The sequence below is a fragment of the Lipomyces chichibuensis genome (assembly GCF_038497645.1).
Source record: "Lipomyces chichibuensis strain CBS 12929 unplaced genomic scaffold V1513scaffold_33, whole genome shotgun sequence".
Taxonomy (NCBI): Eukaryota; Fungi; Ascomycota; class Lipomycetes; order Lipomycetales; family Lipomycetaceae; genus Lipomyces; species Lipomyces chichibuensis.
Window position 1 is genome coordinate 19923 of NW_027117485.1, and position 27235 is coordinate 47157.

Here is a 27235-nt window from a genome sequence, read left to right on the forward strand (position 1 = left end):
TTACCGGCCCGTTCAGCTTGAAGATTGCAGATTGCATTCTGACTAGAGCTTCGTCTGTATTTCCACCTTAGAGTCAAGCTTCAACTACCTTGGCGAATAAATGTCTACAGTTGCCCACAAATCGAGAACAATTACCAGAGTAGATATCAATTGTCCATTGCTCCATCGATACCCACAAGCGTACTATTACGATACTTTACTACTATATCCAGTCTCGCTTTCTCACTCCAGTTTCACTTGTATTAGACGGCCACCAAACCCCTTATTTTGAACATTACGAAACAAAATGTCGAGATCTGCTCCTGAAGGAGACAAGCCTAAGCGCACAGCTACCATCACCAGAAAGGCGAATAGCTGTGCTCGCATGTGTATAGATCTCCTAATGAGAATCTATACAAGAAATCAACTGCCAGTCACGCATTATTGATAAATCAATGCAATTTAGCGTATACTGATGCCCTCCAAGCCACCGATCCACTTTGGATTAGGCTATTTCAGACAGCTTTTGTCGATATATAATATATATATATATATATATATATATATATGACGTAGGGTATGGGGATCCCGGTCATATGGGGATCCCGGTCACTAAATACCAACTTCTAATTTTTATTTTGTCCTACGCGCCACACAACTAACCAAATCCGACTCTTAGTCGCTCAAAACATTCTCTACTTCTTCCTCTTCATCCACGTCATCTACTTCTTCAACTGGGGAGTCGTCGATGAAACGCGTCAAACCAGGCAGTAATCTTGTCGGAGGTTGCTTCTTTATGTCGTGCAGATTCCAATTGGCGTGAGTAAGTTCCGTTCAAGTTTGGATATCGATTTAGGAATCGGTAGAGCCATTTGTGGCCAATTGGAGTAGAATCGGTAGGTTCGTTATTTCGACGCGACGCGACTTGAACGCGTCGACTACGAATTTCCTCAGCCATTTCTTTCAACAACGCCGGTGTTGCAGGGTACCCTGTCGCTGTAAGACGTGTAACCCATCGTACTAGTGTCTTTTCTTCCGCGTTCGAGAGGAGCTGATAGGTTTCGTGAGACTTAGTACGCGATTTAGCTCCAGCCTTTCGATCGATCAGAGTTGACTTCGGAACTTCAAAGTGTTGGGCAGCACGCCTAATGGAAGGAAATTCATTATTTTCTATGGCCTGAATAGCCTTTTGGACCTTTTCTTCCAATTGATCGCTTTTAGAAGGTAGATTATAGCCCATGTTGTAAGTTATAGTGTTCGCAAAGTAGAGGGGGATGTTTTTGTGACCGGGATCCCCATATGACCGGGATCCCCATACCCTACGGTTATATATTTTCAATATAAGTTACTATATCTCATTTACCGTGTTGAAATGCGGACGTTACCAAGCGGCATAGGAAATTGGGGTAACTGACGTCACGGACAAAGGAGAGACACAACGATGACGTCAGACAACCTTTAGCCTAGTATATTCGCATTGCATTTCCGTCGCATACTAGCGATCCTTGACAATTTGATCCACGTGGGAGGACGATTATCATGTATATTAATCATTAGTATAATACTGCGATCCACGGTGCAGATCGTCAAACTACTTCTTTGATGACATTAATTTGCGTTAGCCGGGCTTCACGAATTTCGCACTCATAATATATCAGCACATTTTAACTCGCCGGTCTGCCCTTTATTACTTGACAACCAATTTTACGAAATGCCGCTTAGCAGACATATTTCCCCTGATGAATTGTTCCGGAAGCACCAGGAACGCTACAAGATCCACAGTGGTCGCAAGTACTCCGGGGCAGCTGTCACAGGTGGACGTAGCATGCATGTTGCGTCTCCTTACATCAATCGATACACCGCTTGGGAGCCGATTCCCAAATAGTCCGTTTTCAGTGTTTTGTATGATTTTGGGGGTTGGGATCAGAGCTGATTTGCGATATAGCAATTTGCCAAAAAATGGTGTCGACTCCAAATGTAAGAGACTGAATGTAAAATGTTGTCGAGTCGTAGGATCATGCTACAACTTTGAATAGCTGCGTACCAGATCATTCACGACGATCTCGATCTCGATGGCAAACCGAATCTCAACCTCGCGAGTTTCGTCTCCACTTTCGTGGAGGACGAGGGCCTCCGTCTGGCCGTCGAGAATATCACCAAGAATTTGGCCGATAGCGATGAGTATCCCGCACTAATGGACATTCACTCCCGGTGTATTAGCATTCTCGGAAGTATATGGCACGCGTCGCCAAGTGAGAAGCCAATCGGGTCCGCGACAACGGGATCCTCCGAGGCCATTCATCTCGGCGGCTTGGCTATGAAGCGACGCTGGCAGGAGAAGAGGAAGGCTGAGGGCAAGGATACTTCGAAACCCAACATCGTCATGGGAGCTAATGCCCAGGTCGCTCTCGAGAAGTTTGGTATAGTCAATCGTTCTGAATCGTCTGATTGTCGTTGACAACTAACAATCGACAGCACGCTACTTCGAAGTCGAAGAACGTTTGATCACGGTCAGCGAGGAATCTAACCACTGTCTCGACGCATCCAAAGTCCTTGACCACGTTGACGAGAACACCATTGGCATCTTCGTCATCCTTGGATCGACCTACACCGGCCATTACGAACCCGTCGCACAGATATCAGAGATACTTGACCAATACGAAGCAGAAACCGGGATTGACATCCCTATCCATGTCGACGCTGCCAGCGGCGGCTTCATCGCCCCATTCTGCCATCCGAACACTGTGTGGGACTTCAGATTAAAGCGCGTGCAGAGCATTAACACGTCCGGCCATAAATACGGATTAGTGGCTGCAGGTTTGGGTTGGATAATCTGGAGATCGGAAGATTCTCTCCCGAAGCACCTTATTTTTGAGCTAAAATATCTCGGCGGTGTTGAACAGAGCTTTAGTACGTCATATTTGAGAAAGGGACTGACGATTGCGTTACTGGTCTAACTGATCTTATAGCTCTCAACTTTTCTCGACCCGGATACCAGGTTATCCAGCAATATTACAATTTCATCCACCTCGGCCAAGATGGCTACCGCCGGATCCAGCGTAACTCGCTCTCCAATGCGCGTCTTCTGTCGAACGTACTCGAATCAACCGGCTATTTCACTTGTCTGTCAGAAATCCACCGCAAGAAGGGCTTGCACAAATACGTACCAGATGTCATCGCTGACGACAGTGACGACCCAGAATATTACAACGCAGGTTTACCAGTCGTCGCGTGGAGATTGAGTGACGATTTCAAGAAAGATTATCCCCATGTCAAGCAAGCCAGCATTTCAACAATGCTTAGAGTAAAGGGGTACATCATTCCCAGTAAGTCCACTCCCTGATCTGCAGTCGTAGAGCGAACTAACATATTTAGACTACCCGCTCCCACCCGATGAAGCAGACGTAGAGATCCTCCGCGTGGTCATCCGTGAGAGCATGTCCGCCGACATCCTGGAACAGCTGTGCGATGACATTGTCATCGTTACTGAAACGCTCATTGCCTCGGACCCGATCGACATGGCCGCGCTCGCGCACCCGCTCCAGCGAATTCAGGAGCAGTCCCATGTCGCACGTGCTGCCACGTCGTTGGGACCCCTGTCGCTACACGGCACTACCAGCGATTTGCCAAAAACTACAAATCATAAGCATGGGCGATATAAGGGAGTCTGCTAGTTGAACATGCACGGAAAATTTTTCTTTGAAATCTTGCGGAGATATAATGACCAATTGGTATGCGAACTCTGTAATAACAAGCTTGACTACAGTCCGTCTTCTAATTAATGTTCCTGTAACTACCTATCTGTAAACTCCTCGAGCCTAACTAACGCTACTATCGTACACCATCGACTCGGTCGAGTGTCGCAGCTCAAACAGTAATTGACCCGGCTCGTCCGTCCAGTCCAATGCATCATAAACATTCTCGCCTGCCTCGTCAAGACACAACCGGGCATGCTGTTTCTTATCCAAGCTAACCCACTCCTTCGCAGCCACGAGCTGCCAAAACGCAGCTTTCCGCCGCCGATTGCCCCATCCCTGAGACCCGACGCCTTTACGAATCGAGTAGCACGCACTCACCCGCTCGATTATCAACGCATGTGCAAGGTTCCCCATCAATTTCTCGCTAATAGCTTTCATAAGCCATCGCGCAGCATCGTCCGCCGCCCCACCACCACGCGACCGCAACAATTCCGACGAAATCAAAATCGTGCGCAACGCATAGGTGGGCTGCGAGCATCGCGAAATGTACGAGTACGTTGCCGAATCCAGTAGTGGCTCCAGCGTGTCCGCGCGCGTTTTCGAACTCAGCGGCGTGCCGGACAGGATCAGACTTGCTGCAGCCATTTCTTGTGAGCCGGCGTGGTACTTCCACGCTTTGTCGTTTAAGAAGTCCTTTCGCAGCAAATCGTAAGTGCTGTGCGCTAGTTTCCAGTCCCGGAGCATGAAAGCGTAGTCGGCTAGCTTGCGCATTTGGGATTCCGCGGTCATAAACCCGTAGGAACCTGTTATCGGGTCGTAGTTTCCCGAAGCAGCACCGTGGGCCGCGCCAGACCCTAGGCCTCTGTTATTGGAGCCCAGGAGTCGTCGAGACGCAGAGAAAAATCGGCCGGTTAATCCGCGCCTGCTCGCCGCGATCTGCAGCATATTAGCACCATATGACTTATCCCCAAACAAAAGTGCAAAACCAACCTGATCATTCCAGGTAGCAACGCACCGTTCCATAAACGGAACCAGGCTCTTGACTACAAGTTCATGTGCAAACGACCGCATATTCTGCATGTCGCTCTCGAATATGTACCGCTCAGCCTTCTCCGGTGATGCCTTCAACAACTCAATCTCTTCGGCGGCGGATATCCATTGGGACGGCGGCAACAGAGCTATTGGTTCTGACGACGACAAATCCGCCTTTATGGACCGCAGGCGTACCATGTGGCAGTGAATTCCAAAATGCCGCTTCATGCGCTCGAAAAGTGCGATTGATCTGATTTCTGTTTAAGTCTATTCCCAATCTTGTTGTCACAGATAAATATTGACTGACCTTTCGAGATCGCTATGATCTTCATCATGTACGAGCACGTAGTATCGCAAGTAGTCTTTGCTCATATACGACGGCACGGCCGCATCGTTGCCGGCTTTATACAAGCTCGACAGTGTCTCGATTGGCTGTGGGTTTCTGGACGATATCGCAATTATCCCCGCCACTGGGTGAGAAAATGATTCGTGTGCAGAAACTGGTGGAGATGCTAGTAATCGCTGTAGGAACTTATAATACAAATCGTCGTGCAGTGCCGTTGGCGGGGCATTGAGCTCCGTCGCGAAGTAGCGCATGCCTTTGTCGAGGTAGATATCGAGCAATGTGTCCAGATCTTGTAAATCAAAACATGGGGCAGCAGGCTCCTTTCGTAATTTTGTCGGCGATTGTTGATGTGAAGTCTGCGTGGAGGGGAATAGTGAGGAGGAAGTGAAGCGGATACCAAAGTCATCGAGAGTTGTGGAGATGCCCTGAGTATCTCGGACAACGACTGGCCCAGGCACAACGTCACCAAAAGGTCGAAAGAGATCAAGGACGGAGGCAAAACCTTTATCTCGGGCGAATTCGTTGGCGTCATTGGACGCGAAAATGGAGACGCGTGGTGCAAATGATTGCGCTACTAACGAGGCAATTGCGGAGAGATGTGACGGTGAGACGGCATTACTTGGCGACGCGGGGCTTCCTGATAATCCAGCTGGATGCCCGATTAGGAATGACGAGAGGGAGGCCGACAGTGACGGTGCCGGGGAAGGTGAGGTTGGAGTGTCTGTGGTAGACTGTGGGTGCGCTAGTATCCGTGACCGATCGAGCCCAGTGTATTCCGAGTCAGGTACCGATGGCTCTGACGAAGACGTTGGGATTGAGGCCATAATATTCGTATTCCCGTTCGCATTTCAAGGAAGCACGCCTTATATGGGGGGATTGCTACCGCTCAGTCGCTCTCAGTTATCTAGACCAACCGAACCTATAATTATACAAGATCCGGGCCTAAATTCTTTTAAGTGGTACTTTGGGCCAATGTTCCCATTTCACAGCTGTAAAATTATAATATTTTGATTGGTGGAAAGGATGAAAGAATGCCTCTGGGCTGGTGAAACCTTTCGGGTTGCCTGTCAGACTTGCTCGGCTGTTGATTGTAAAGTTTCCTTCATACACATAGAACGAACTAAACCTAACCACAACACAGCCGCAGAACTCATTATTTTTGCTCACATCCGAAATTTGTTTAGAGCTATATATACCAGATTGTAAATTCTGTCTTGAATCCTTCATTGTATACTACATAAATCTCATCCCAGAATATATATATTACACTAGTCATCATCCTCATCAGTAGTCACCGGGGGCTGCAGTTCCTTCGCAGCCTCTACCTCTCTCTCAACAGCCTTCTGAAATTTTAACTTATCGGTTGCAAAATCAAGCAAATACTCAATCTCCATCTCATGAGTTCGATGCCCAAGGACCACTAGAGAATGAAGTGGCTCTCCACTTTCGATTTCTGACAACTCTCCCAGCGTGGCTGCAACAAGTTTCTGGTCAGGTGATCCCAATCGCGAGACAGAAACACACGGCGTATCATCCGTATAGACTTTTTCGTTCCTAAGGTCTTCAATTTCTAATAGCTGTGATGCGGCGGTCTCAATATTCATGTACCTAGGTGGTTCATAAATCTTTCTTCCGCGGGCCATATTCTCGAAGCTCTGCTCCTTAACCTTAATATCTAGCCCAATTAGCATCATTATCAGTCACGACCGCAAATGACAAACATACCCAATAATACCAACGTATGGAGGCCAATCTTGCGATTCTCTTTTATCCGATCGTAAAAGCTGTCAGGCTTCCAATTGTCCGTGAAGAAGACCAACGAAACAGTTTGACCAAAGTTATACAGCTGGAGACCGCATGCACCGACGGCGTTTAGAACCGAGGCATTATGAATGGCCTCGAATGGGATTCCGAGTGAACGTGCCCGTATTATAAGATCAGTATGAGTGGTAGCACTATTCACAATTAGTTGAGAATAAATATTCAAAAATAGTAATTGTGGTACCCAAATGGATCACCAACAACTAGAAAAGCTACGTCAACTTTGTCAGCATCTTCTAGAATCGTGTCGCTTGAACTCTCAACCAATTCCCTATCAGCAAGAGTAACTTCTCTTCCATAAAAACTCTCCTATATTTCGCGTTAATCATAGAGCGTGACATGAGATACTGGCGGTAATACCAAGTCTTCTTTCGAAGCAGCCATTAAAATGCTGGTATATGCCTCCAAATAGACTCGAGCACATTTTCGCACAACATTCAATCCACGGACAGTAATATCTTCAACGGAAGACAAGCCTAACCCCACTAGATATAGCATTTGTACAAGAGCTCGGAGAGCTCAACGCTTGAGATTAAACGGTTTGAAGAATTTTGGAGAGACGTGGAACACTTTATAACCGGGTAACGTTGAGACATGTGGTAAACTTTAATTGCCCCTGAAAATGGTGCCCATTCCCGAGATAGGCAATTGGTACAAAAACATAGCAGAATACCATTCATAGCAGTATTCCTCAATTGTCAATCTACTGCCAGATATTAATGAAACTCGTTAAGCCACAGGTGCTAAATTATATCTGTACATCACTAATATATTTCTCTAATCCATTGGACTACATAATTTGCCATGGCTTCGCTGTCATAACACTGAAGGCAAGCTTGCAGTTATCCTCGGCAGACGAAACCATAAACTTCACGTTTGATATCGAAGAATGCGCTTCAATTATTTCGGCACGCGTGTGATTCCCCACCAAATGGTCCTAAATAGAAGTCAGCAGGTTTGGGTCAACATTTACATCTCAAATCGGGGACATACCTCTTGAGCAAAGTACGCTGTTATCCGACCCGCCACTTCCATCTCTGTACAGCGTGCCTAATAGTCCCTCCCGAAATAACCAACAAACAACTTCTGCCTCGTCAGCGATCTTCTCCATCTCCTCGATCCCTAACCTCACGCATTGGTACACAGCTGAAGGAAGCATACGCCTCCAGTCGCTTTCCCCGATATTGTTGATCGTCGGGAACAACAATATTGCAAGCTTAATGGTATTTTTGCAGATCTGAATTGCTTATACGCGCAAGGGTTGTTGCACGAGCCAGCACATCCTATACCGTGTCCGATCAAAACGATTTGCTTTTGAAACCCTCCTGGACCTAGATAATAATGCTTCTCATCAATTCTGATAGTATTTCGAATTAATGCTCGACCTGACAATCCAGGTTATAATAGATCTGCTTTTAAAAGTCTGTGTACTAGGTGAACGCAGTGGATATCGTGTAAGACGCAGAGTACACACCAGCTCGGCAGTTGTTCGCGGATGAGTGTCAGGAACACAGTGTAGTATTGCGGGAGACCAGGATTTCCGCGTGATAGAGAAGACCACGCCGACGTTTCAGATTTTCGTTTTGAAGAAGAGGTGGAACTCGTCGTACAGATACTGTGGGGTTGTTTGGATAGATTTGTAATACAAGGTCGCCGTCGGTGATACATGATGATGGCATACCGAGATATTGTAATAGTCAAAGAGGCGAAGTATAAAACAAAAAGCATCAAGTTATATATTAGTCTCAAAGCGTTCTAGCTGTCCTCGTTTAGTTTTGGATTGAGGTGATATGCTCTTGCAAGATGACCCTAGTCTTCGCAAGATCTAACATTCGATCGCGCGGCTCAGCCGTAACACCGGGTAATTCGAATGTTGGTTCTTCTAAGGTTGGTATAACTATAGTGTCACGTCATAAATAATTACAAACGATATCAAATTTCTTGATCTGACACTTACGAGATCTATATGCCCGCGTCTCGCGGTTTGTATCACTAAGACAGGGCTCTTACGAGCTACTATTGATGCCGCAATGTCGGATAATGATAATGCAAAGGTATCATTTGGTTTTGGTTTAGTTGTCTGATTGCTACTAAATTCTATATCAATCAGACGAACAAAGCGGTTCCCAAATTCTCGAGTTTCAATCCGTCATTGCTTGCGAAGACATCAGCCACCGCCAAGAAGCCAGAATCACGGCGTCACCCCTCATCAAGCGGGAATGGAAATGGAATTCGATCGTCGCGTGGCCGAGACCGATCCTCGAGACAAGAAGACCGAAGTAAACAACACCATCGCAGTGATGATGACCACCAGGTTGAACATCCCAAGCTTTACAAGAGCCATAGCATTCAGGAGGATGGGGCCGGTAAGTGGGCCAAAACCCGCCAGGATCCATCGCGATCTTTGGCCGAGATCGCGTCTGCTTTCAAAGACACACCTCGCGAGAAACAGTTATCTAGTAGCAGGGCACAGAAATATACCAATATTCCACAAGAGGAGATGTCAAATGCACAGGTATATGCCGTTGATACGAGACGTGACATGGACAACTTGACCTACGGCAAGCCATCAAAATACTCAGTCCCAAAGTACTACAGGGTCGGCGGTGGTAGAGTGCTGGGTCTCGGACCCGAGTTTCGGTTAGAACAGGCGGTGTCGGAAGGTACTGGTCCTGCTATCATCAGCCGGGACAGTGAACGAGATAGTGAGATTAAGCCGCGTCGCGCATGGGTGCTCAATTCGCGGACAAAACGGTTAAAGGTTGACACCGAGTATGATGGCTCGAAAGGACTACTTGGGAACTTCGTACCTTTGTCGTCGCGGTATATTCCCCCTGAGAAGAATGGGGATGGTGACAGGGATGCAGTGCTCCCAGAAGAAACTATGGACTCAGAATCGGACATTACCTCGGACGAAGGCGACACTTACGACATCCACTCGGGGGCAAGTAAGGAAATTATCGAACTTTCAAAAGCAGTGGATGAGTTCCCAAAGTCAGCCTCGCGATGGCACAACTTAGCAAATGCCATGGCTGACAGCGCACCTACGGGATCGTCGCTCAGGGTACGATGGGAGATGTCGTTTTCAGTGTATCAGAAAGCTCTGCAGGCGAATTCTGGAGAGACGTCGTTGACATTGAAATACATGGATTTATTCGAAAACCTGAAGGGAAAATATCAGGCAGCGAAAAAATGGCTTGAATTGATTGACGACTATCCAAAGAATCTAGATTTCTGGATTGGTTGGATAGAGTTCAATATTCGAGACTCGTCAAGTTTTGAGTACGAGTCCGTTCTAGCGAAGTTAATCGACGTTGTCGCGAGAATCGCTGGCGCTGCTGAGAAGGACAGTGAGGTTGAAAAAAATTTGGTATACGTTATGGTCCGCGCTTGTCGGTTCATATATGAGGCTGGTACATATCCCCCTCAAATCTTGCTTTCAAGGGCCAATGATAACATGATAATAGGATATACCGAACACGCAATTGCCATTATTCAAGGTTTGCTGGAGCTCCATTACTTTTGCGGCGTAGCCAGCACAGATCTGCCAAGTAGATTGCAATGGCTGCGAACGTTTTGGGCAAAAGAGTCTCCCCGGATAGGGGAAATCGTTGGCGAGCGATGGCAAAACACTTACACAGTGCCCGAGTCGGACAGGGCTTTGAGCCAGTCAGATGAGACGGCGACGAAGAGTTGGATCAAAGAAGAGCTTAAAGCCTCCAAATACATACTTCCCAGCCGAACGGATCAAGATGAAGATGACCCATTCCGGGTCATCTTATTCACAGACATTCAACCATTCATGTACTTATTCTGTACTGCCAGCGCACGCACGGATCTCGTATGGGCAAGTCTCAAGTTCCTGGGCTGCGACGTTGCAAAATGGAACGGCAACAGCTTTTTAGATTCATGGCCTGCCAAGTTTTCGATCGAAGAAACGGCGATAGGCCGGGATCCTTTTGAACATGTAATTGACATCGATTTCACAGATCGGGTGATTAAATCGTTGCAGACAATAATCGACGACGAAGACCTGCTTGTTTGGTTCCTGGAATGGGACTTTCGAAAGAATGGCAGCGCGTCGCTCAAAACCGCCAAGTCGCTGTTAAAGCGCAAGCGCGATGGGATCAAGCTCTGGAGACTGTATTCGAGCATCGAGTGGCGGTTAGGACATAAGGAAAAAGCAAACTCGGTGTACGAGACTGCTGTGAATTTTTTAAAGGACGATGATCGGTGTATATTGTTGTGGGAAAGTTGGGCTGAGCTTGCATTTTTCGAGGACCAGGAGGACGCAATCAATATTCTACTAGGCATTCCGGAGGGTAGGAAGTTAAATGAGGTATCTAACACGTCTGTTCTGAAAGCACGCACTGTGAGTAATTTGATATCTTCTCTTATAGAGCTGCTATTGACAACTATTAAGACGCTGACCGGGATGATGCGCCGTTTCTTTGCCCAACGACAGCCCGATCTCGCATCCAATGCGATGAAATGCCTCGCGCTTATCGAGTACCATTCATCCGATCGGGATATCGACTGCGCTACACAATCTTACACAGCCTTCACCGACGAACTCAAACTGCGCTACGCAGACGAGTTCGAAGTCCGCGAATCGAGCTCGCTGTTCATGGCCAAACTGATCAAGTACCACATGTCGCACTCCGCATTATACAGAGTTGCAATGCTACGCGGGCATCTAGATTCTTGCATCAGAACATTCCCGCAAAACATGGAATTCATCGCAATGTACGCTCTCAATGAACACAAGTACCGTATCGAAAATAACGTGAATAATCTGCTCAACACCGTTCTTCTGAACAAGGACGTCGTGACTGTAGCGTTATGGCGGTTCGCGATTTGGTATCAATTGGAGCTCGGCGCGGTGCATGTCGCACGATCGCTTTTTGAACGTGCTGTGACATGCGAGAGGACACAGAATAATGTTGGATTGTGGAGTGCGTATGTGCTGTTTGAGATGCAGCAGGGAATGAGATTGAATGCGAAGAAGGTGCTGTTTAGAGCTATTGCTCTGTGTCCTTGGGCACGAGGTATGTAGATATTCAAAAGACGATGCGTAACAGGGTTTACTGATAGCGAACAGACATATTGTTGCAAGCGTTTGATACTCTGCGAGAGGTGATGAACGACAGTGAGCTTAGGCAAGCTTGCGATATCTTAATGGAGCGTGAGCTCAGACTCCGAGTAGATCCTTACTCCGTGCAAATCCTCTCTGTTCCCACATTAGCACAACTGTGATTTAAATTGAATTTTCTAAGATTATTTATTTCTTAGTCATATCCGTGAATATTCACAGATATCCGTGGATGTATCCATGATTATTACATAATCTGTATTGCTCTATCCGTATCCGCATTCATATTCGCATCTTATCTATCCGTATCCGAATCCACGTACAATATCCGTGGATATATCCGTTATCCGTTTATCCGTTATCCGTTTATTATGTAAAGAGCCGTAATGAGTTCAAATAACAGAGCAAAAGGTAGCAACTAGCAAAATATCAGAGCCAACATAGCAAATCAGAGTATGGAATTGTTAGTGCATAGTTTGGTCTTAGCAAGGCACAGTATGGCATAATCTGCAAACACATTACTCACGAACAATAAGCAACGAGTGGGTCAGTATTTCGGATTCAGTGGTTCATCTACCACACTTTATCTTTCGCTTTCGCGGGACATAGTCCGTCATTTCGATAGGTGGTGGCCAAGTGATTGCTGGTTCGGGCGGCAAGGCGGGCAGCGGACATGTGGTTGGCATGGGCGGCACCTGTTCAATTCGCTCTGGCTGAATTTCGGACTCGATAAACGTCGTCTCTGCGGTCGTGATCGTCACATCTGGCGTACTCGTTCCGGAGCTTGAAGAGCGTGGCGTCGTCATTTTGGTGCCGTTCCTTGGCCGCTTGGTGGCTGGCGACCTTGGTGTCGCCGATCGCGGCTTTGACGGGCTGTTTTTTGGTGGCAAGATTGGCTGATTGGGTTCGTCGCTGGTGTCTGGCATGACGCTGTCCGGTGTGTCTTCATCGTCGCTAGGAATCAGACCGCGCTCTTCGTCTGCGAGTAAAACCATTGCCGCGGTCGACCGTTCCTCCTGTAAGGTTAGCAAAGCGTCTCCGTTCTGGATAACTCTTGCAACGAGCATACGACAACGAGCACGTTCTCCGAGGGATCGAAGTATGTCTCGTTCATGGCAGTTACGGAGGTCGAGTTGCGTGCATTGAGTTGCGAGTCTGGTTTCGGTTGAAGTGGTTTGCGTGGCGATGGCGATTTCTTGGTGGACGCGGGTGTAGATTTCTGAGATGATTTTGAAGTCGACGCCTTTGGTGGCCTGTTTGATGACGATTTGGACTGCGGCTTCTGGATTGGTTGGGTTGTAGGGGCCGCTTTCGAAGACGATGACGGTGATTCAGACGCTGTCGGGGCAGGCGTGCCGGAAATACATTGGACTTGTTGAGAAGACAAGGTCTGGGTGTCGGTCTTGCCTTGAGCAGGAGAGTCGAACCAGTTGTTCAGCTGGCTGTCACAGACGACGAGGCGGTTGGCGAGTTGGAATCGGCCTCCCCTAACTTGGATTGCTCTACATTCGCCAGCTGGTGCGTCCGTGACTGCGAAAGGGCGGCCATCATGATTGATATAGGTGTGTTCCAGATTCATCTTCTTTCGAGGTAGGAGCAGATGCTTCTGGAATTTTTCTGACCCCTTACCAAGATAGATGATATACTCAGGCGTATAAGGACCTTGGACTCCAAACCCACGCATTTTGCCTCCTACCTGAACATCGCTGACCGAGATGCCACAGCTGGTTGCCAACTTAAGTAGATCATATACGACCTTTCTGTGGCCCTCGGTCCTCTGCGTGAATTTGTATCTGTTGTGTGACTTGTCATAACTACCGTCACTGTCGATCAGGCCAGCAATGACTTTCAGAAGCGTGTCTTCATCAGCTTCCATATATGCATCAGGAATACCGCCGCTTTTGTTGCCGAGTAGGCCGAGTTCCCGAAGACCATCCAGAACAGGGTTATTCGTTTTCCGTGGTCCTAATCGCAGGCACGCGATCGTGTAATCGAAAACATCACATTTACTTACGTACCCATTGCTCAGCACCGTACCAGCCGGCCTTTCCAAGTATTCTGCCAAGTAGAGCTTATTATCTGGTGGCCTCGAGCTGTTTAGTCGGTCAACGTAAGATTGCAACCAGACAGCAGTCTCGGGGTCCGCGGACGCAATTCGCGTAGTGGCAGCGTCGCCATCACCGAGCCACAACGCCACATAATTTGGATCAAGCGGTAGAGCTTGCGGATCTGCGGTTGCGGTGGATGGATCAGAGGAAAGCGGAGCACGATAGAGCTTCAAGTAAAAGCGTTTGACGACTTTGCAGCAGAGTTGCTCATACTCCGCGACTGTCATGCGGAATTTTTCGCCGGCTCTGACAACTAGAGGATCAAGCAGATGATGACGATCGCTTTGCAAAGTTTTCAGCGCCAGATGTGCCAGCTCTTCGCTCTTGAAACGGCGATATACCCTCCGAAGACCACCACAATCACAGTCAATGCTGTCAAGAGACTTTCGGATGGCCGCAAAACCGATCCTGAGCAGCTTTATCCAACTCCATTGACGAAGAGTCAGACAACGGTGAACTCGAACGAGGTGCGTCGTCAGGTGGATGGGGCTGCGATGATGGGATATATGAACTAGTACGGTCACAGCGAGTGAACCAGGAGACGGACTTTCGTGAGATGCAAGGTCGTGTACCGGACGTGGTCGCAGTAAGTCGATAATCCGGAGTGCAGGTGAAAGATGTCCATTTTCTAGAATCGAATATCTGAAACGTGATCGTCTTCAACTTATCTGTAGCAGGTGGTGCAACACCAATGCAAGGCGTTTGACGATCTTTGGCATCGTAGAGAATATCGCCAGTTTGGACATCTCCGACACGTTTGTCACCTTCAGTCGTGCGTACGAGTATGTCTGACGCGAGGCACATGTCGAGAACGTTGTCCTGAGGAGGAGTTGTATGAAGATGTTTGTTGGAAAGTAGCAGACAGCTGTGGGGGAGAGCGTACTGTATGGTCGATCGGAAGTGCGTTGTTTTGTTTGGATACCATAATTCCCGTCGGACGCGTCTGCACGTGTCGCGAACACGACGCGCCAAACATGACTAGCCTTGACGGTCAGGGATTCACCGTCACACTTTTGAAGGCTACTGACGCCGTGTTGACCTACCTCGACGTGCCGACCAAGGCTGCAACTGCGTATACGGGTCGAAATCCCCGAGAATGAGTTTGGGCATCTAGACGTTGTGCAGGCTGCTTCGATGGATCTTCCACTTGATGCAGATTCAGGGGACGAATCCGAGGACCAGTGACTCACGGATATGATCATCTATGGGGGCAGGGTAATATATGGATGTATGATAGATATTAATATATATGTGTTGTACAGTACAAAATATGAGTTACAAACACGTCGATTTGCATTTTTGCATTGATGCATGCTAGCACGATATCATTCAAATCACTCCATATTTCCATATCTTATACCACCATAACATCTATCATTTCCGTTAATATATTACACCTTCAAAATTAAATTATTCCGTTTCGGATTGCCCACTCTTTTCCGCCAAATAATAATCCCTCTGGATCCAAGTTCTCGCGAATAGCTTTGTATTTTTTCCCGTCCTCGCCGTACCAATTTTCAAAAACACTCGCGAGACCGATCATTTCGCCGCTTATTGGCACATCATTCGCCTTCTCGGGACTCTTGCCAATGAAGTTTTTGGCCCAATGTGGCTTGCCACCATACGCAACCATGATATCCTCAAACTCGCTGTACCATTGTCCGATTGGCGGGTCACGTCCGAATGGCCGGTACATCGTCGCGTTCAGATACAATGTAAGATTCTCGTTTGATATTGGCCCGGTATATGAGTACGGCACGACGGGCGAATAATCCAGTAACGGCCGCAGCGTATTTCCTGGAATTGGCCCTATGCCACCTGACATTTCGATTATTTCAAAGGGCGTCGTTTCCTTATCTGGGTACGAGCAATTCGAACACCGGACCTCGATAGGCGCGTGGACGTAATACGCACCCGACTCTGCCGCCTTGGTAACGGCCTGGTCAACAAGTTTCAAAACTTCGACGCCATGTTGCAGCGGCAACGCCCACTCGTTGACGAACTGCCTAAACAAGCAATCCATATTGAGACCCTCGACGCTGTTCTGCACGGCCTCGGAACCACCGTGCCCGTACGTGGATTCCCATCCGTACTGCCGTCGGAACACGAACCGCTCGACGGCCGGCATCGCGCGTTTACATATCCGAGTCGCAAACCACAGCAGCGTTTCGTACAACTTGCGTCCAAGCCAAGTACCGTAAAAGCTATCGCGCGGCACGGACAAGCTCTTGCGGGACTTCTGGGCACGCCAGAGTATGCATTTGCGTGAGTACGGGAACCACCAGACGCGGACGTATTCTTTGGAGGTCCAGACCGTGCTCCAGTCCTCCAAGAGTTTGTCAAAGTCAATAATCTCTTGGAACGAGTGGATTGTAAAGGACGGGATTGTTCGGATAGTAACGTGAGTGATTATCCCCAGTTTGCCAAGAGAGAGCATTGCAGCACGGAAGAGATCAGGTTGGACGGTAGGAGACACAGTCAAGAGATCGCCGGAGGCGAGGAGGAGGGTGATGTCGACGATTTGCTGAGATAATAGGCCGTGGTAAGCGCTTGAACCGTGTGTTCCGGTGGAGATGATGCCGGCAATGGATTGTTCGGAAATTGAGCCTAAGTTTTGGAGAGCGAGGCCGCGAGATGCAAGCGCGGCATTGAGCTGGTATATGCGGATTCCTGCCTCGACGCGCACATCGGTGAAGAGGCCAGACTCATGGCGCGAGAAAGAGAGCACATTGTCAAAGTTGTCGAGATTGATCAGCCAGTCTTTGGTCATGGTTATGTCGGAGGGCGAATGTCCCGCACCAGTGACAGTGATTGTCTTCTTGAACTGGTGAGCGGCGCGCACGATTGTCTGGAGCTGCTCAATGGACGAGGGCTGGAGATACAGCTCAGGACGGCAGACGAATGTCAGAGCCCATGTGCGGTGGGTGGTCCTGGTCTTGGATGCTAGAACGCGCACATCCTGCATGGATACGGCCATGGTAGCAAGTAGGCTAGGATGGAAAGCAGATAAGTTGTCGATGTAGGGACCAAGGGGGCGAAAAGACGAAAAAGTCAGGAGAGGTCTTGATGTAGATATCAGCTGCGAAATTGCGGCCGTATTCGTGCACCATGAACAAACCTTAATTGCCGTGGTACGCTTTGTTGTTGGTCGTTTGCTATGAAGAAGGGTGGAGCACAAACGCGCACGTGTTTCACTCTTCTTAGGCCGCTCGCGTGGCCCAAAGAAAATAGCTAAAAATCGAGGGTTTTCTTCTCCAGCCCAGTATCTTTGAGTAAGCCTGCAAAAAGCAGCCTGTCCGATCAGCCGGCCGGCTTTCGTTGGCCAGACAACACTTTTCGCTAGCCGGCCGCGACTTCCCGCTGGCTGGGTGTGGATGAACGTCTCCAGTGAACAGGCTATTTTTTTCCGCCCAAGAGCTTCCAGCAAAGCTCCAACCCATGTCCCATTTCCGTTGCACGACAAGAACCGGCAGGCCTCGATTGTGAGCTCTGCTAGACCATAAACATGCAGACGCCGAGCGAATCGTTGCGGAACAGCCAAGCGCATGCTATACAGAGACAAAGGACCAAACTGCACAACTGAAGTACTCATGACAAATTAGGGTCTCATGGGGTTAGGGGCATGATTTAACAGTTTAGCTGGCCTCGCTCCCAAGCCGATAATATATATCTATATGATTGAAACACGCATTGGCTAGAAATCATACAAGCTGCGACGATCGGCGAATTGAAGAACTAGTGCCGTATGGATGAACACCATGGCAGGATGTCGGATCGTTTTTCTGAATTGAGAAGTTCAAGGGTTAGGTAAATTTTAGGGTATGCCTGCATTGGATGTCGTTTTGTTATGCGGCTCCGGTAGCCATTTAAATTGTTACTCCTAAAAAAACACGTGAATGTTATTCTAATTTACAACCTACGCGCCGCGCGTAAATTTATACCTGACAACACTATGGGACTATTAAGTACAATACGCAAACAAAAGCTAAAAGACAAGGAGATTCGTCTCCTCATGCTGCAAGTCTCCTTTCGGTCTCGTTAAGTATCAAATTGTTAACACCGCTCAGGGGTCTCGACAACGCTGGAAAAACAACAATTGTGAAGCAACTACTCGGCGAAGACGTCAAGTCCGTAAGCCCCACTCTCGGCTTTAATATAAAAACAGTAGATTGGCATGGTTACAAATTGAATATATGTGTGTGTGCAAATGTAATTGCATACCTCGAGCGCCTTTCGCTAATTTCTCGGTAGGGGACGTCGGCGGACAGTCCTCGCTCCGTCCGTTTTGGAGGAACTACTTTGAGAAGACGGACGCTATATTGTGGGTTGTCGACGCATCTTCGCTGGATCGGTTACAAGACTGCAAGGTTGAGCTGGATAAAGTTGTACAGGAAGACAGATTAACTGGTGCCGGTCTACTAATCTTGGTCAACAAAATCGATGTCATAGCGACAGAGGAGAGTCGCACAGCTGTTTTGGATCTCGTGAATGATGTGAGTATTATATAATCGATTAGCCATTATATCCCCAATTAATGATAAGACAGACACTCCAAATTGATAAAATAACGAATCATAATTGTACAGTATTGGCATGCAGCGCATACACTGGCGAAAATCTGAAAGAGGGGTTGTCGTGGATCGCTGACGAGGTCAAACAGCGACTATATAAGTTTGATTAGTTTTGCATTGTAGGATTCAATACCTAATATGGGAAATAGAAGGTATTTGTCTGGAACGGTATCGATAATCGCAATAACTGCCTGGATGTCGCATTCTTTCACGGAGTCCTATTTTACAAATATTCTCCCTGCTGCCACTAAAATTACACTATATATGGCGCCAACGGATCTACTAATACAACCCATGCACAAAAATATCAACCAAAATATCTAATCCACCAGTAACCCAAAGAGAATCGCACTATTGAATACAGAGTACAAATTAATGCTGTATAGCACCTAGTTTTAGTTATAAAACTTTCAGTCAGGAGCCCTGCTAATCGTGAACTGTGCCATCGCTTTCAGCTTCCCGGTCACCCACGTCGCTAGGATCTTGCCCCGCTGCTTCTCGCGTAGACGAGACCTAGGAAAATGTCCACGAGCAACAAAGGCAATTACGTCCACAATGATTTGATGCTCGTTCAATATCGCGTTCACGATCACCGGTACTAATGACGCCAAAAATTGTCTCCGGCTGACCTCTACAACCAGCACGACGAGACCACCCGCCTGGAATATTGCACTACTTTCGTTAGTATCCGAACTGCTTCCTAACACGAACCGTTTAACTCACCTGCCACCTGCATAAATCGACCGATGACTCCGTTCGACTGTCATCTCAATGTCGATAGGGAAATGATTCAAGCCTGCAACTTCAAACGTGTCGCCAATGGCGCCGAGCACGAACAACACTTGAATCTCGACCATCGAACCACCCGGACCGACAGGCCGTGTGACAGTCCTCAGAAAGCCCAAGTCACCCGTACGCATATACTTCAAGCACGGATCGCCGTCAATCGTACTCGCATTAAAGCGCTCGGCATCAAACGGATCCTTTGAACCGTAGAAACCCTGCGCGTTGGCATTGGACGATACCCAGATCTCTCCATACTCGCTCATGTGGCATAACCTTCTAGTCTCTGGATGCACAATAGCAACATGTGTACTGACCGGCACCATACCCGAGTCTTGAACAGTCAATGTGAATGGACCTCTGTCAGGTGACGCGACGACGATAAACCCGCGGCGCAGCTCTCGTACGTCGAATTTAAGTTCCACAGGCTCTATGCACATGTATGACCTTGTTGTAATCATCGGATTCAAAACGTGTGAATATATACTGTTGATCGCGGTTCCATCCAAGCCGCAAGACGCAAAATGCAGGCGTACCCTTCCAACTGTATACCATCGTTAGAGGAATTCATGTATGCGCACATTTAAGACGTACACAACTCTGTAGCGGGCCGACCATCGAAAGCAATCATTAAGTTACGTGTTTCGTGCAGATTATATCCCTTTAGCGGTGGAATGGTCATCGCATGCTCTAGCATCTGTTGCGTCGCATACGCATCCTTGACTTTATATCTCGACAGTGACAGGAAGAATAAATGAGGATTTGCGGCAAAATCAACAGGTGAGATCAGATATGTCGACGCCCCAACATATATGCCCATAAGACAAGTATGCAGGAATCCGATGCCGGAACCAGACCGTACACATCCGATGACCGGCTTGGAACTCGTCATTTGGCAAGTTTCCTTCTGAACTTTGCACATCTCCAGTATCGTTTCATGTGCAATTTGCACTGCTGTCCGGCGGTGATCGGCAGTCCAGTACACCCATACCAATGCCACACGCCCAGGGTTAGTCCAATCCGGTTTCATGGTAAAATTGAGATCCTTGCATCCACCTGACACCCTGCCTGGCTTCATAGTGTTATATGTTGGTGGGATTGCCACGCGCGCGACATGTGCTGACTGCTTCAAGTGCTGAGAAATCAACTTGCCTTTCATTGCGTGGTCTGTCTCCGCATTCACCAATATTGCCTTGACCTTGTAATCCTCGATTACGTGCAGCAAGGCTGGTACATCTTCGTTCAGTCTATTTGTGTCTAGCGGTGACAATGGAATTGCGACGACACCTAGGCATAAACACGCATGCACAGCATGCACAAAATCCTCACCATGTGTATATATCAAGACCACGTTATCACCGGCTTGTAGACCAGCCTTATTAACTAGCATCGATGCAACGGCCGCGATTTTCGCATCGAATTTTCTCCACGACATGCCCTTGTTTTCTCGCGATTTCGAATCAATACTGCAGTACGACAATTCCTCCGGCTGACACACCACACGCCATTGCAAGATGTCCACAATCGACTTGAATTTTGAGAGAACACCCCCGGTACGATCATCCATCACGACATTACGCTCATCAACACCAGAATACTGTTTGTCCTCATGACTGAGCATCCCTTCTCTGAAGCGGGATGACGCAACAGACCATATCCCACCGTCTTCTTCAGCATTCTGGTCTCTTGGCATGTTTGTCACGGTTCGATCGACAGAAAATTTGACGTAGACACAAGGTAGCGATCCCATCTCAAACTCCTTTCGACAGAGCATCGTTCCAATTTCTGAACGTCCGTTTCTGGTAGTCCTTGGCAATGTATTGGGTGCGGTGATGAGCACACAGTATACCCGCACGTTGTGTATTTCTCGAAGCTTGGTCATGCACTTATTTGCCACATCCTCTAACACCTCATTATCCGGCTCCCGTGGCGGTCCGTTTGGTGTTTCTGGAGTTGTGATCGCAACCGGTGATTCCAGTAACACCACTGGCAAATGCTCATCGTTCACAAATATATCGAACGCGGAACTGTCGAATACACGTGGAATAGTTTGCATTATCGTCTGCACTAGATGTGCCGTGTAGTGATATCTGTATTGACGATTTGTATAAACAATGTCTGAACTAGTTACCGAATTGTTCCGCTGTTCCTCACAGTCCTTTCGCTGACGAAGACGGTCTTCATAAAGGCCTAGAATGTAGACCTTGCCAGAATATATAAACCCGAGCAATCCCGTGCGGAGAAATTCCATCTCTAAAGTGCCATCGTGGCCCCAACATCTGGCATGAAAGATCATCTCAGTCTCTCTACCCAGGCCCCAGAATCCGCCACTCAAACACGGACTATCAACCCAAATCTCACCAACTATCAACTCTGGCACGAGCGTGCAAGTTTCAGGGTCGACAATTGCTAATGTCGCATCAGGTAAAGGATACCCAAACGCGCCGATTTGGATTGTGTTCTTGACATTTTTGTCCAAAAATCCGCCTCGCGGTGGTGATGTAGAAAGGATCCGTACATTGTTTGTCGAAAGCGCTTTCTTGTCCAATAGCAGTTCCGATAAATCAGACGGTCCCATTCTGTCTTCGTCAGCGGATGGTTCCGGGAGCCTACATCCTAAAGATTCTTGACCACCCAGCCAATCACGCATGGAAATAACCATACCACCGTGTTCAGAGAGCGTCAGCATAGGTGCGATAACTTCTCGCGATGATTTGTTTCCCAGAGGTCGGAGCCATCTATCCGCCAAAATCTCATGGAATTCAGTGTCCGCCGTCAAACAGTCGATTAGACACCACTTGATACTGGAAAAGTCTACAGGTTGCTTCTTCGAGAAATTTCGGGTTGCTAGAGGAAATGACTGATAGTTATAAGCAACTTGCTTCAAGCCTGGATAATCACCCAAGATTATTGATGGCTTGAAGCGGCTAATAACGTTCGCATATAATCCAGGAACAGCAAGCGCAGACTGCGGGATCCAGACCGTAGTGTTGCCGGAATAAATTGTCATCAAAACTCCGAGAGTCATACCAATAGACTGCCGAGAGTCTAAGTAGCTGATTACTGTCTGATACTTTGCAGCAGGACCAATCAATCTGCCACCGTCCCTCGTCGCCGTACCAGCACTGGATGACCGTGTCCACTGTTTGTCTTTACTGGATAAAATTGAAGACAGACAGCTCATTTGGTGCATAACAGTCTTGTGAGACATCACAACACCACGAAATTCGCCAGTCGGCGCACGCGAGTATTCAATATAAGCCAAATCAGGAACTTGCAACGCCGGTGGTTCAGACTTCTTCGATAGGGGGTGATAGGATCCAAATTCATTGGTTTTCCACCACTCGACACCACGAGGCCACGATTGTCCTTGCGCCGTGAATTCGCGATGGAACGCCTTCAAATTTGCATCTGTTGATAAAGCAAGATGAGACTGCGTGTAATTGAGAATATAGTTCAATTCCTTGAATTTCGTGACGGTGTTAATTGGGACTGCTACAACCCCAGCTAAAAAGCATCCAAGAAGTGCGACAACGAAGTCGATGACTTCATGGTCCCGGTATAGCAGGGCAACACGATCGCCCCGGTATAGTCCAGATTTGTCTCTGATGACTTGAGCGACCTTCTCTGCGCGCGAAGCTAGCTTGTCCCAAGTAATAGCTGAGACTTCCTTTCCCTTTGGGTCTAGTGTCAGGATTGCGTTAAGCTTTGGAATGTTCCGCCCTCGGTGGCGAAGAATAGATGCAAGATTGTCAAACTTAGTCATCGGAATGTTCCCATTATGTGGATCGAAGTCTGTTTCTGAAATCTCTCGTGGCTCTAGTGGCAACTGCAACTCATTTTTTGAAAATTCGTACGTTGACGACGGATGTGTAGCTTTAGCGCTTGGATCAGCTGGGAAACTCGATGATAACGAATAACTGCTACGCCCCCCTTGTTCAGACAAATACATGGACTCGAGAGGTTCGTGATCCTCACACCGTTGTTCCAGAAGGTCGTGAGTCAGTCCTATTGATCGGTGCGTGTCAGGCACAAAGGCGAAGTCGCTTCGCACATGTTGTGTCAACTTCTGATATAATATTAGCTAACCGTGGAATTCGGCTGTAGGAGATTATCTCACTTCATAATGTTTCAATATGTCATCATCGGAACCTTGCATTGAATTCATGGGACTGTTTTCAGAACTCTGTCCGTATGCTTCCATCAAGAGCGCTCGACGCTTCTTATAACCCTTTGCCGTAATCTCGCCCTCCTGCGCGCATCAATGAGCCACGAACTTCAACTATAAACCAACAAATAAAACAATACCTCCAATTCCAACTGTAACTCGGCAAGTTGGGATTGTAACTCGGCATATGGGTCATAGAATTCTTGTGAGCGCTGGTAACCCGACGACAAGGACAAATCGTGATTGCTGGTCTGCGCCGTCCCATAGTAATGTCGCAGAGAATCTGAATCTTCTACCATTATATCGGTAGAGTCCATATTTAGTTGAGCCAATGAATTGGCGAAAGTGAGAATCACGCTGATATCTCAGAATAATGCGCGTCAAGCGCTTGCTTGTCACTGGGGGACTTCACGTCCGTTCACCAATAATTGTCGATTTCAGATGACACGGATTTGTAGACATCAGAAAACTTTCAATTAAGTAATGTCAATAATGCCAAGCTGAAATTTCGTGTGGAACCGAATTTGTGGGCAGACAAGGTGAGGCATTGAATCAATCAACAAGACCGCTGTCAATGCCTATAACGATCGAATAACCTGCATGAAGATCCACAAATACAGTAAATGTGGTGTCTAATATTGGGTTGAGATATGCAGAACAACCCCATGGGCTAATCTAAGTTTTTTGACCACAAACATAGCGACGATTGAATGAAGCGGCTCAAGCGTGCCTAAAATCGAGCCCAGAATAGTCAGCCGCTTTCGACTTAGAAACTCGACCCCGACTATAGTTAGCTGGACGACTTTGGTAAACAATAAGCTATGTAGAATACAAATAAATGTACATCAAATTCCTAGCCCAAGAAAGTACACTTTTAACAGCCAATGCATGATAACCTAGAAAAGACGAGTACATAATGGTCCCATAGTCCTGTAACAAAGAATTTTGGCAATAGATATATGATGTATGCATGGCTGCCTCTAGTCACCGTCGTCCCTTTTGGAACGTCGCTTCTTATTGTTCCCCTTCTTCTTACTGTTGTCGTCGAACCAAGTTCGTTTCGGTCTAGACTGAATCTCATCCCAATGCTTAACCATATTCTCGCTCTTGCGAAGCTCCATTTCTACGGTCGCCAACTAAGCTCTTGTTAGTTATTGTTATGACACCAACGATCCCATTAAGACTTACTTGTTTTTCTTCCTTTTCTTCCTTCAATACATCTTCAACCATTCCTTTGTTGTCCTCAATATTTTTGGCAATCTTGTTCACTGTATCCCAATCGACATTACGACTGACGGCTTTACCCTTTGTCTTCTCAAGAGTCTTCACCGCATCTTTGACAATGCCACGCTCCGCCTTAGCCTCTCCTACAAGAGAAATACTTCGACCAGTACGACCTGCACGAGCAGTTCGACCAACTCTGTGAAGGTATATATCGTACGTCTTCGGCATGTCGTAGTTTATAACAATCTCGACTTTAGGAATGTCGAGACCACGCGAAGCCAAGTCCGTGCAAACAAGGATTGGCACAATTGAATTACGGAAGTCCGTAATACCAGTTAAACGCTGATCCTGAGAGAGCGCACCGTGAAGTTCGCCCACCTTTATCCCCATAAGCCCAAGAACCACTCGCAATCTATGTGCAGTCTCTTTCCTGGAGACGAAGACCATGACACGCTCTCTGTGTTCGAACTTATTTAAAAGCCACGTCAGTATTGCCGGCTTCGCCACTTCTCTCTTTTTGATTCGGATAAATTCCTGAATAAGTCCGCTCGCCACTTGTTTGGGTGGGTTGATCATAATTCGAACCGGCTGGTGAAGCGACAGCTGGATAAGAGACTTAATGCTTGAGTTCATTGTAGCAGAGAATAAAAGTGTCTGTCTCTTGGATGGAAGCAAAGTCAACAACTCCGTCAACTCCTTTTGGAAACCTTCCTCTAGCATACGGTCCGCTTCGTCAATAATTAGGATCTCAACGTCTTCGACTTGAAAGCTCGGTGAATTACGGATATGATCAATAAATCGACCAGGGGTCGCCACAACAATATCCGGACGAGTCTTCAGCTCTTGCTCTTGGAGACGCAAGTTCAACCCACCAACAGCTAACCCAAATCTAATGCCAGCAATAAATTGACTCAACTTTCTTCCGACATCGGCAACCTGGATCGAGAGTTCGCGAGTGGGTGTAAGTACAATAACCCGGGTCGACGCAATCTTCTTCGGCCGGTAAAGAAGACGTTCCAAAACCGGAATCATATACGCAGCTGTTTTACCGGAACCTGTAACAGCACCAGCAACGATATCTTTACCAAGAAGAGCGATGGGGATCACAGCACTTTGAACGGGCGTAGGCGTAACAAAACCCAAACTAGCAATGCTTCGTAGCAACGGCCGAGAAATAGAGAGAGTATAAAATTGCTTATGTGCAGAGGCTGTGACCTGCTCCGGCGTTTTCGCAAAAAATTTAGCCATCTCCTTCGGATCGTCCTGGTCCTCATCGTCATCGTCATCATTATTATCTTCATCGTCTATTTTCTCTTCATCTCCTTCGTCTAGTTTGCTTTCTTTAGTTTCTTCTTCTTCTTCTTTTCCTTCTTCTTCTTCTTCCTCTTCTTCTTCCTCTTCTTCTTCTTCTTCTTCTTCTTCTCCTTCTTCTTCTTCTGGTTGTTCATATTGTACTTCGCGTTTTTCACCGCCATTCTTGTCGTCATTACTTTGACCTTGAACTACTTCAGTTGCCCGACCGCTGTCTTCCTCATCAACTTGCTGACTATCAGTGTCTTCGGCGTCAGATTCCAGTTCGTAATCTAACGGTAGTCTGTATGGTCCTTTCAACTTCTTCGGCACTAGAAGTATATATTAGCATTTAATTTGGCGCTTCACAAGAATGCGCAACCTACCTGATCTCTCTTCATCTTCCTCGAGGCTAGAGTCACTTTTCGTGCTATCGACATCAAGTTCAACTGTAGATGAACCTCTGGGAGGAGCCGTTTTGACGAAATTAGTTACTAGCCCGTCTTTCTTCTCGCTATCCTCGGCCGATTCGACATCAGACCCGTCAATGCTCTCTTGTATATCTTCATCGATTCCTTTAGACTTATTCAATTGACGCTGAATAATACTATTGAGGTCGACTTGTCGGCGACCACTGCCTTTGGCTCGGTCCTGCATGTCGAAATCCCAGCCGTCAAATTTAGCTGGCACCTCAAAATCGTCAAGGTCAAAACGTAATTTGAAGTCGCTCTCATCATTCTGAAACTTGTTGCTGTCTTTATTCGTAGGTTTCTCCGCGTCAGTTTCGTCGAGTTCTTCTTCGTCCAGATCCGGGATAGATGTGTCAGAATCCGAGATCGTCTGTATGAAATCGTCATCCTGAAGTTTTCGTGCCTTAGCCTTCGCCATTTATGGGGTATCTACAAAGTTAAAAGCAAATTTCTAGATTGTACCGATCAATCATATCTGTCAAATTGATCCAACCGAGAAAACATTCGTCCACCACTCTCAGCAAATTTGGACCACCGGCCCAAACCTTAAAAGTTTCTCGGTGACGTCGAGCGCATTAACTCCGGGCTGTCACCCCAATTGGGTTCTTTCAAAATTAAGTAGGGTGCAACCCTATCGAAAACATAGACAGTCA

The 27235-nt window shown here is 47.3% G+C and overlaps 10 protein-coding genes across 10 annotated transcripts; 3 read left to right on the plus strand and 7 right to left on the minus strand.

The window, feature by feature from the left end:
• Positions 1-1331: 1331 nt before the first annotated feature.
• On the plus strand, positions 1332-3817 carry V1513DRAFT_449942 (pyridoxal phosphate-dependent transferase). The gene is made up of 6 exons (XM_066898746.1): positions 1332-1863; positions 1925-1956; positions 2016-2399; positions 2455-2889; positions 2949-3305; positions 3355-3817. Exons 1-6 carry the CDS (start codon positions 1691-1693, stop codon positions 3651-3653), a joined length of 1680 nt encoding a protein of 559 aa, XP_066751915.1. The 5' UTR covers positions 1332-1690; the 3' UTR covers positions 3654-3817.
• V1513DRAFT_187481 (ER-golgi trafficking TRAPP I complex 85 kDa subunit-domain-containing protein) lies at positions 3672-5978 on the minus strand. Its single transcript, XM_066894301.1, has 3 exons — positions 5017-5978; positions 4668-4959; positions 3672-4613 (listed from the first exon to the last, which is right to left on the minus strand). Exons 1-3 carry the CDS (start codon positions 5877-5879, stop codon positions 3798-3800), a joined length of 1971 nt encoding a protein of 656 aa, XP_066751916.1. The 5' UTR covers positions 5880-5978; the 3' UTR covers positions 3672-3797.
• A 345-nt stretch (positions 5979-6323) lies between these two features.
• On the minus strand, positions 6324-7374 carry V1513DRAFT_459969 (tetrapyrrole methylase; the record flags this gene model as incomplete). Its single annotated transcript, XM_066899798.1, has 4 exons — positions 6324-6730; positions 6781-7010; positions 7061-7185; positions 7237-7374. 4 exons carry the CDS (start codon positions 7372-7374, stop codon positions 6324-6326), a joined length of 900 nt encoding a protein of 299 aa, XP_066751917.1.
• Positions 7375-7666: 292 nt separating this feature from the next.
• V1513DRAFT_426837 (uncharacterized protein) lies at positions 7667-7911 on the minus strand (the record flags this gene model as incomplete). The annotated part of the gene is made up of 2 exons (XM_066896190.1): positions 7667-7813; positions 7870-7911. 2 exons carry the CDS (start codon positions 7909-7911, stop codon positions 7667-7669), a joined length of 189 nt encoding a protein of 62 aa, XP_066751918.1.
• An 889-nt stretch (positions 7912-8800) lies between these two features.
• V1513DRAFT_449952 (NRDE-2, necessary for RNA interference-domain-containing protein) lies at positions 8801-12438 on the plus strand. Its single transcript, XM_066898748.1, has 5 exons — positions 8801-8930; positions 8987-10289; positions 10344-11248; positions 11300-11924; positions 11978-12438. The coding sequence occupies exons 1-5, from the start codon at positions 8907-8909 to the stop codon at positions 12130-12132; spliced, it is 3012 nt and encodes a 1003-aa protein (XP_066751919.1). The 5' UTR covers positions 8801-8906; the 3' UTR covers positions 12133-12438.
• Positions 12162-15232, minus strand: V1513DRAFT_465939 (uncharacterized protein). The gene is made up of 4 exons (XM_066900059.1): positions 15120-15232; positions 14480-15054; positions 13038-14418; positions 12162-12984 (listed from the first exon to the last, which is right to left on the minus strand). The coding sequence occupies exons 2-4, from the start codon at positions 14878-14880 to the stop codon at positions 12538-12540; spliced, it is 2229 nt and encodes a 742-aa protein (XP_066751920.1). The 5' UTR covers positions 14881-15054; positions 15120-15232; the 3' UTR covers positions 12162-12537.
• A 249-nt stretch (positions 15233-15481) lies between these two features.
• V1513DRAFT_459970 (D-arabinono-1,4-lactone oxidase-domain-containing protein) lies at positions 15482-17053 on the minus strand (the record flags this gene model as incomplete). The annotated part of the gene is made up of 1 exon (XM_066899799.1): positions 15482-17053. One exon carries the CDS (start codon positions 17051-17053, stop codon positions 15482-15484), a length of 1572 nt encoding a protein of 523 aa, XP_066751921.1.
• Positions 17054-17958: 905 nt separating this feature from the next.
• On the plus strand, positions 17959-18959 carry V1513DRAFT_449962 (ADP-ribosylation factor family-domain-containing protein). Its single transcript, XM_066898749.1, has 4 exons — positions 17959-18093; positions 18144-18271; positions 18328-18569; positions 18623-18959. The coding sequence occupies exons 1-4, from the start codon at positions 18029-18031 to the stop codon at positions 18755-18757; spliced, it is 570 nt and encodes a 189-aa protein (XP_066751922.1). The 5' UTR covers positions 17959-18028; the 3' UTR covers positions 18758-18959.
• Positions 18615-24246, minus strand: V1513DRAFT_188667 (uncharacterized protein). Its single transcript, XM_066894304.1, has 5 exons — positions 23739-24246; positions 23551-23682; positions 20025-23496; positions 19371-19974; positions 18615-19319 (listed from the first exon to the last, which is right to left on the minus strand). Exons 1-5 carry the CDS (start codon positions 23913-23915, stop codon positions 19058-19060), a joined length of 4647 nt encoding a protein of 1548 aa, XP_066751923.1. The 5' UTR covers positions 23916-24246; the 3' UTR covers positions 18615-19057.
• V1513DRAFT_188533 (P-loop containing nucleoside triphosphate hydrolase protein) lies at positions 24095-27187 on the minus strand. The gene is made up of 3 exons (XM_066894303.1): positions 26499-27187; positions 24787-26444; positions 24095-24734 (listed from the first exon to the last, which is right to left on the minus strand). Exons 1-3 carry the CDS (start codon positions 26998-27000, stop codon positions 24579-24581), a joined length of 2316 nt encoding a protein of 771 aa, XP_066751924.1. The 5' UTR covers positions 27001-27187; the 3' UTR covers positions 24095-24578.
• Between the last annotated feature and the right edge of the window lie 48 nt (positions 27188-27235).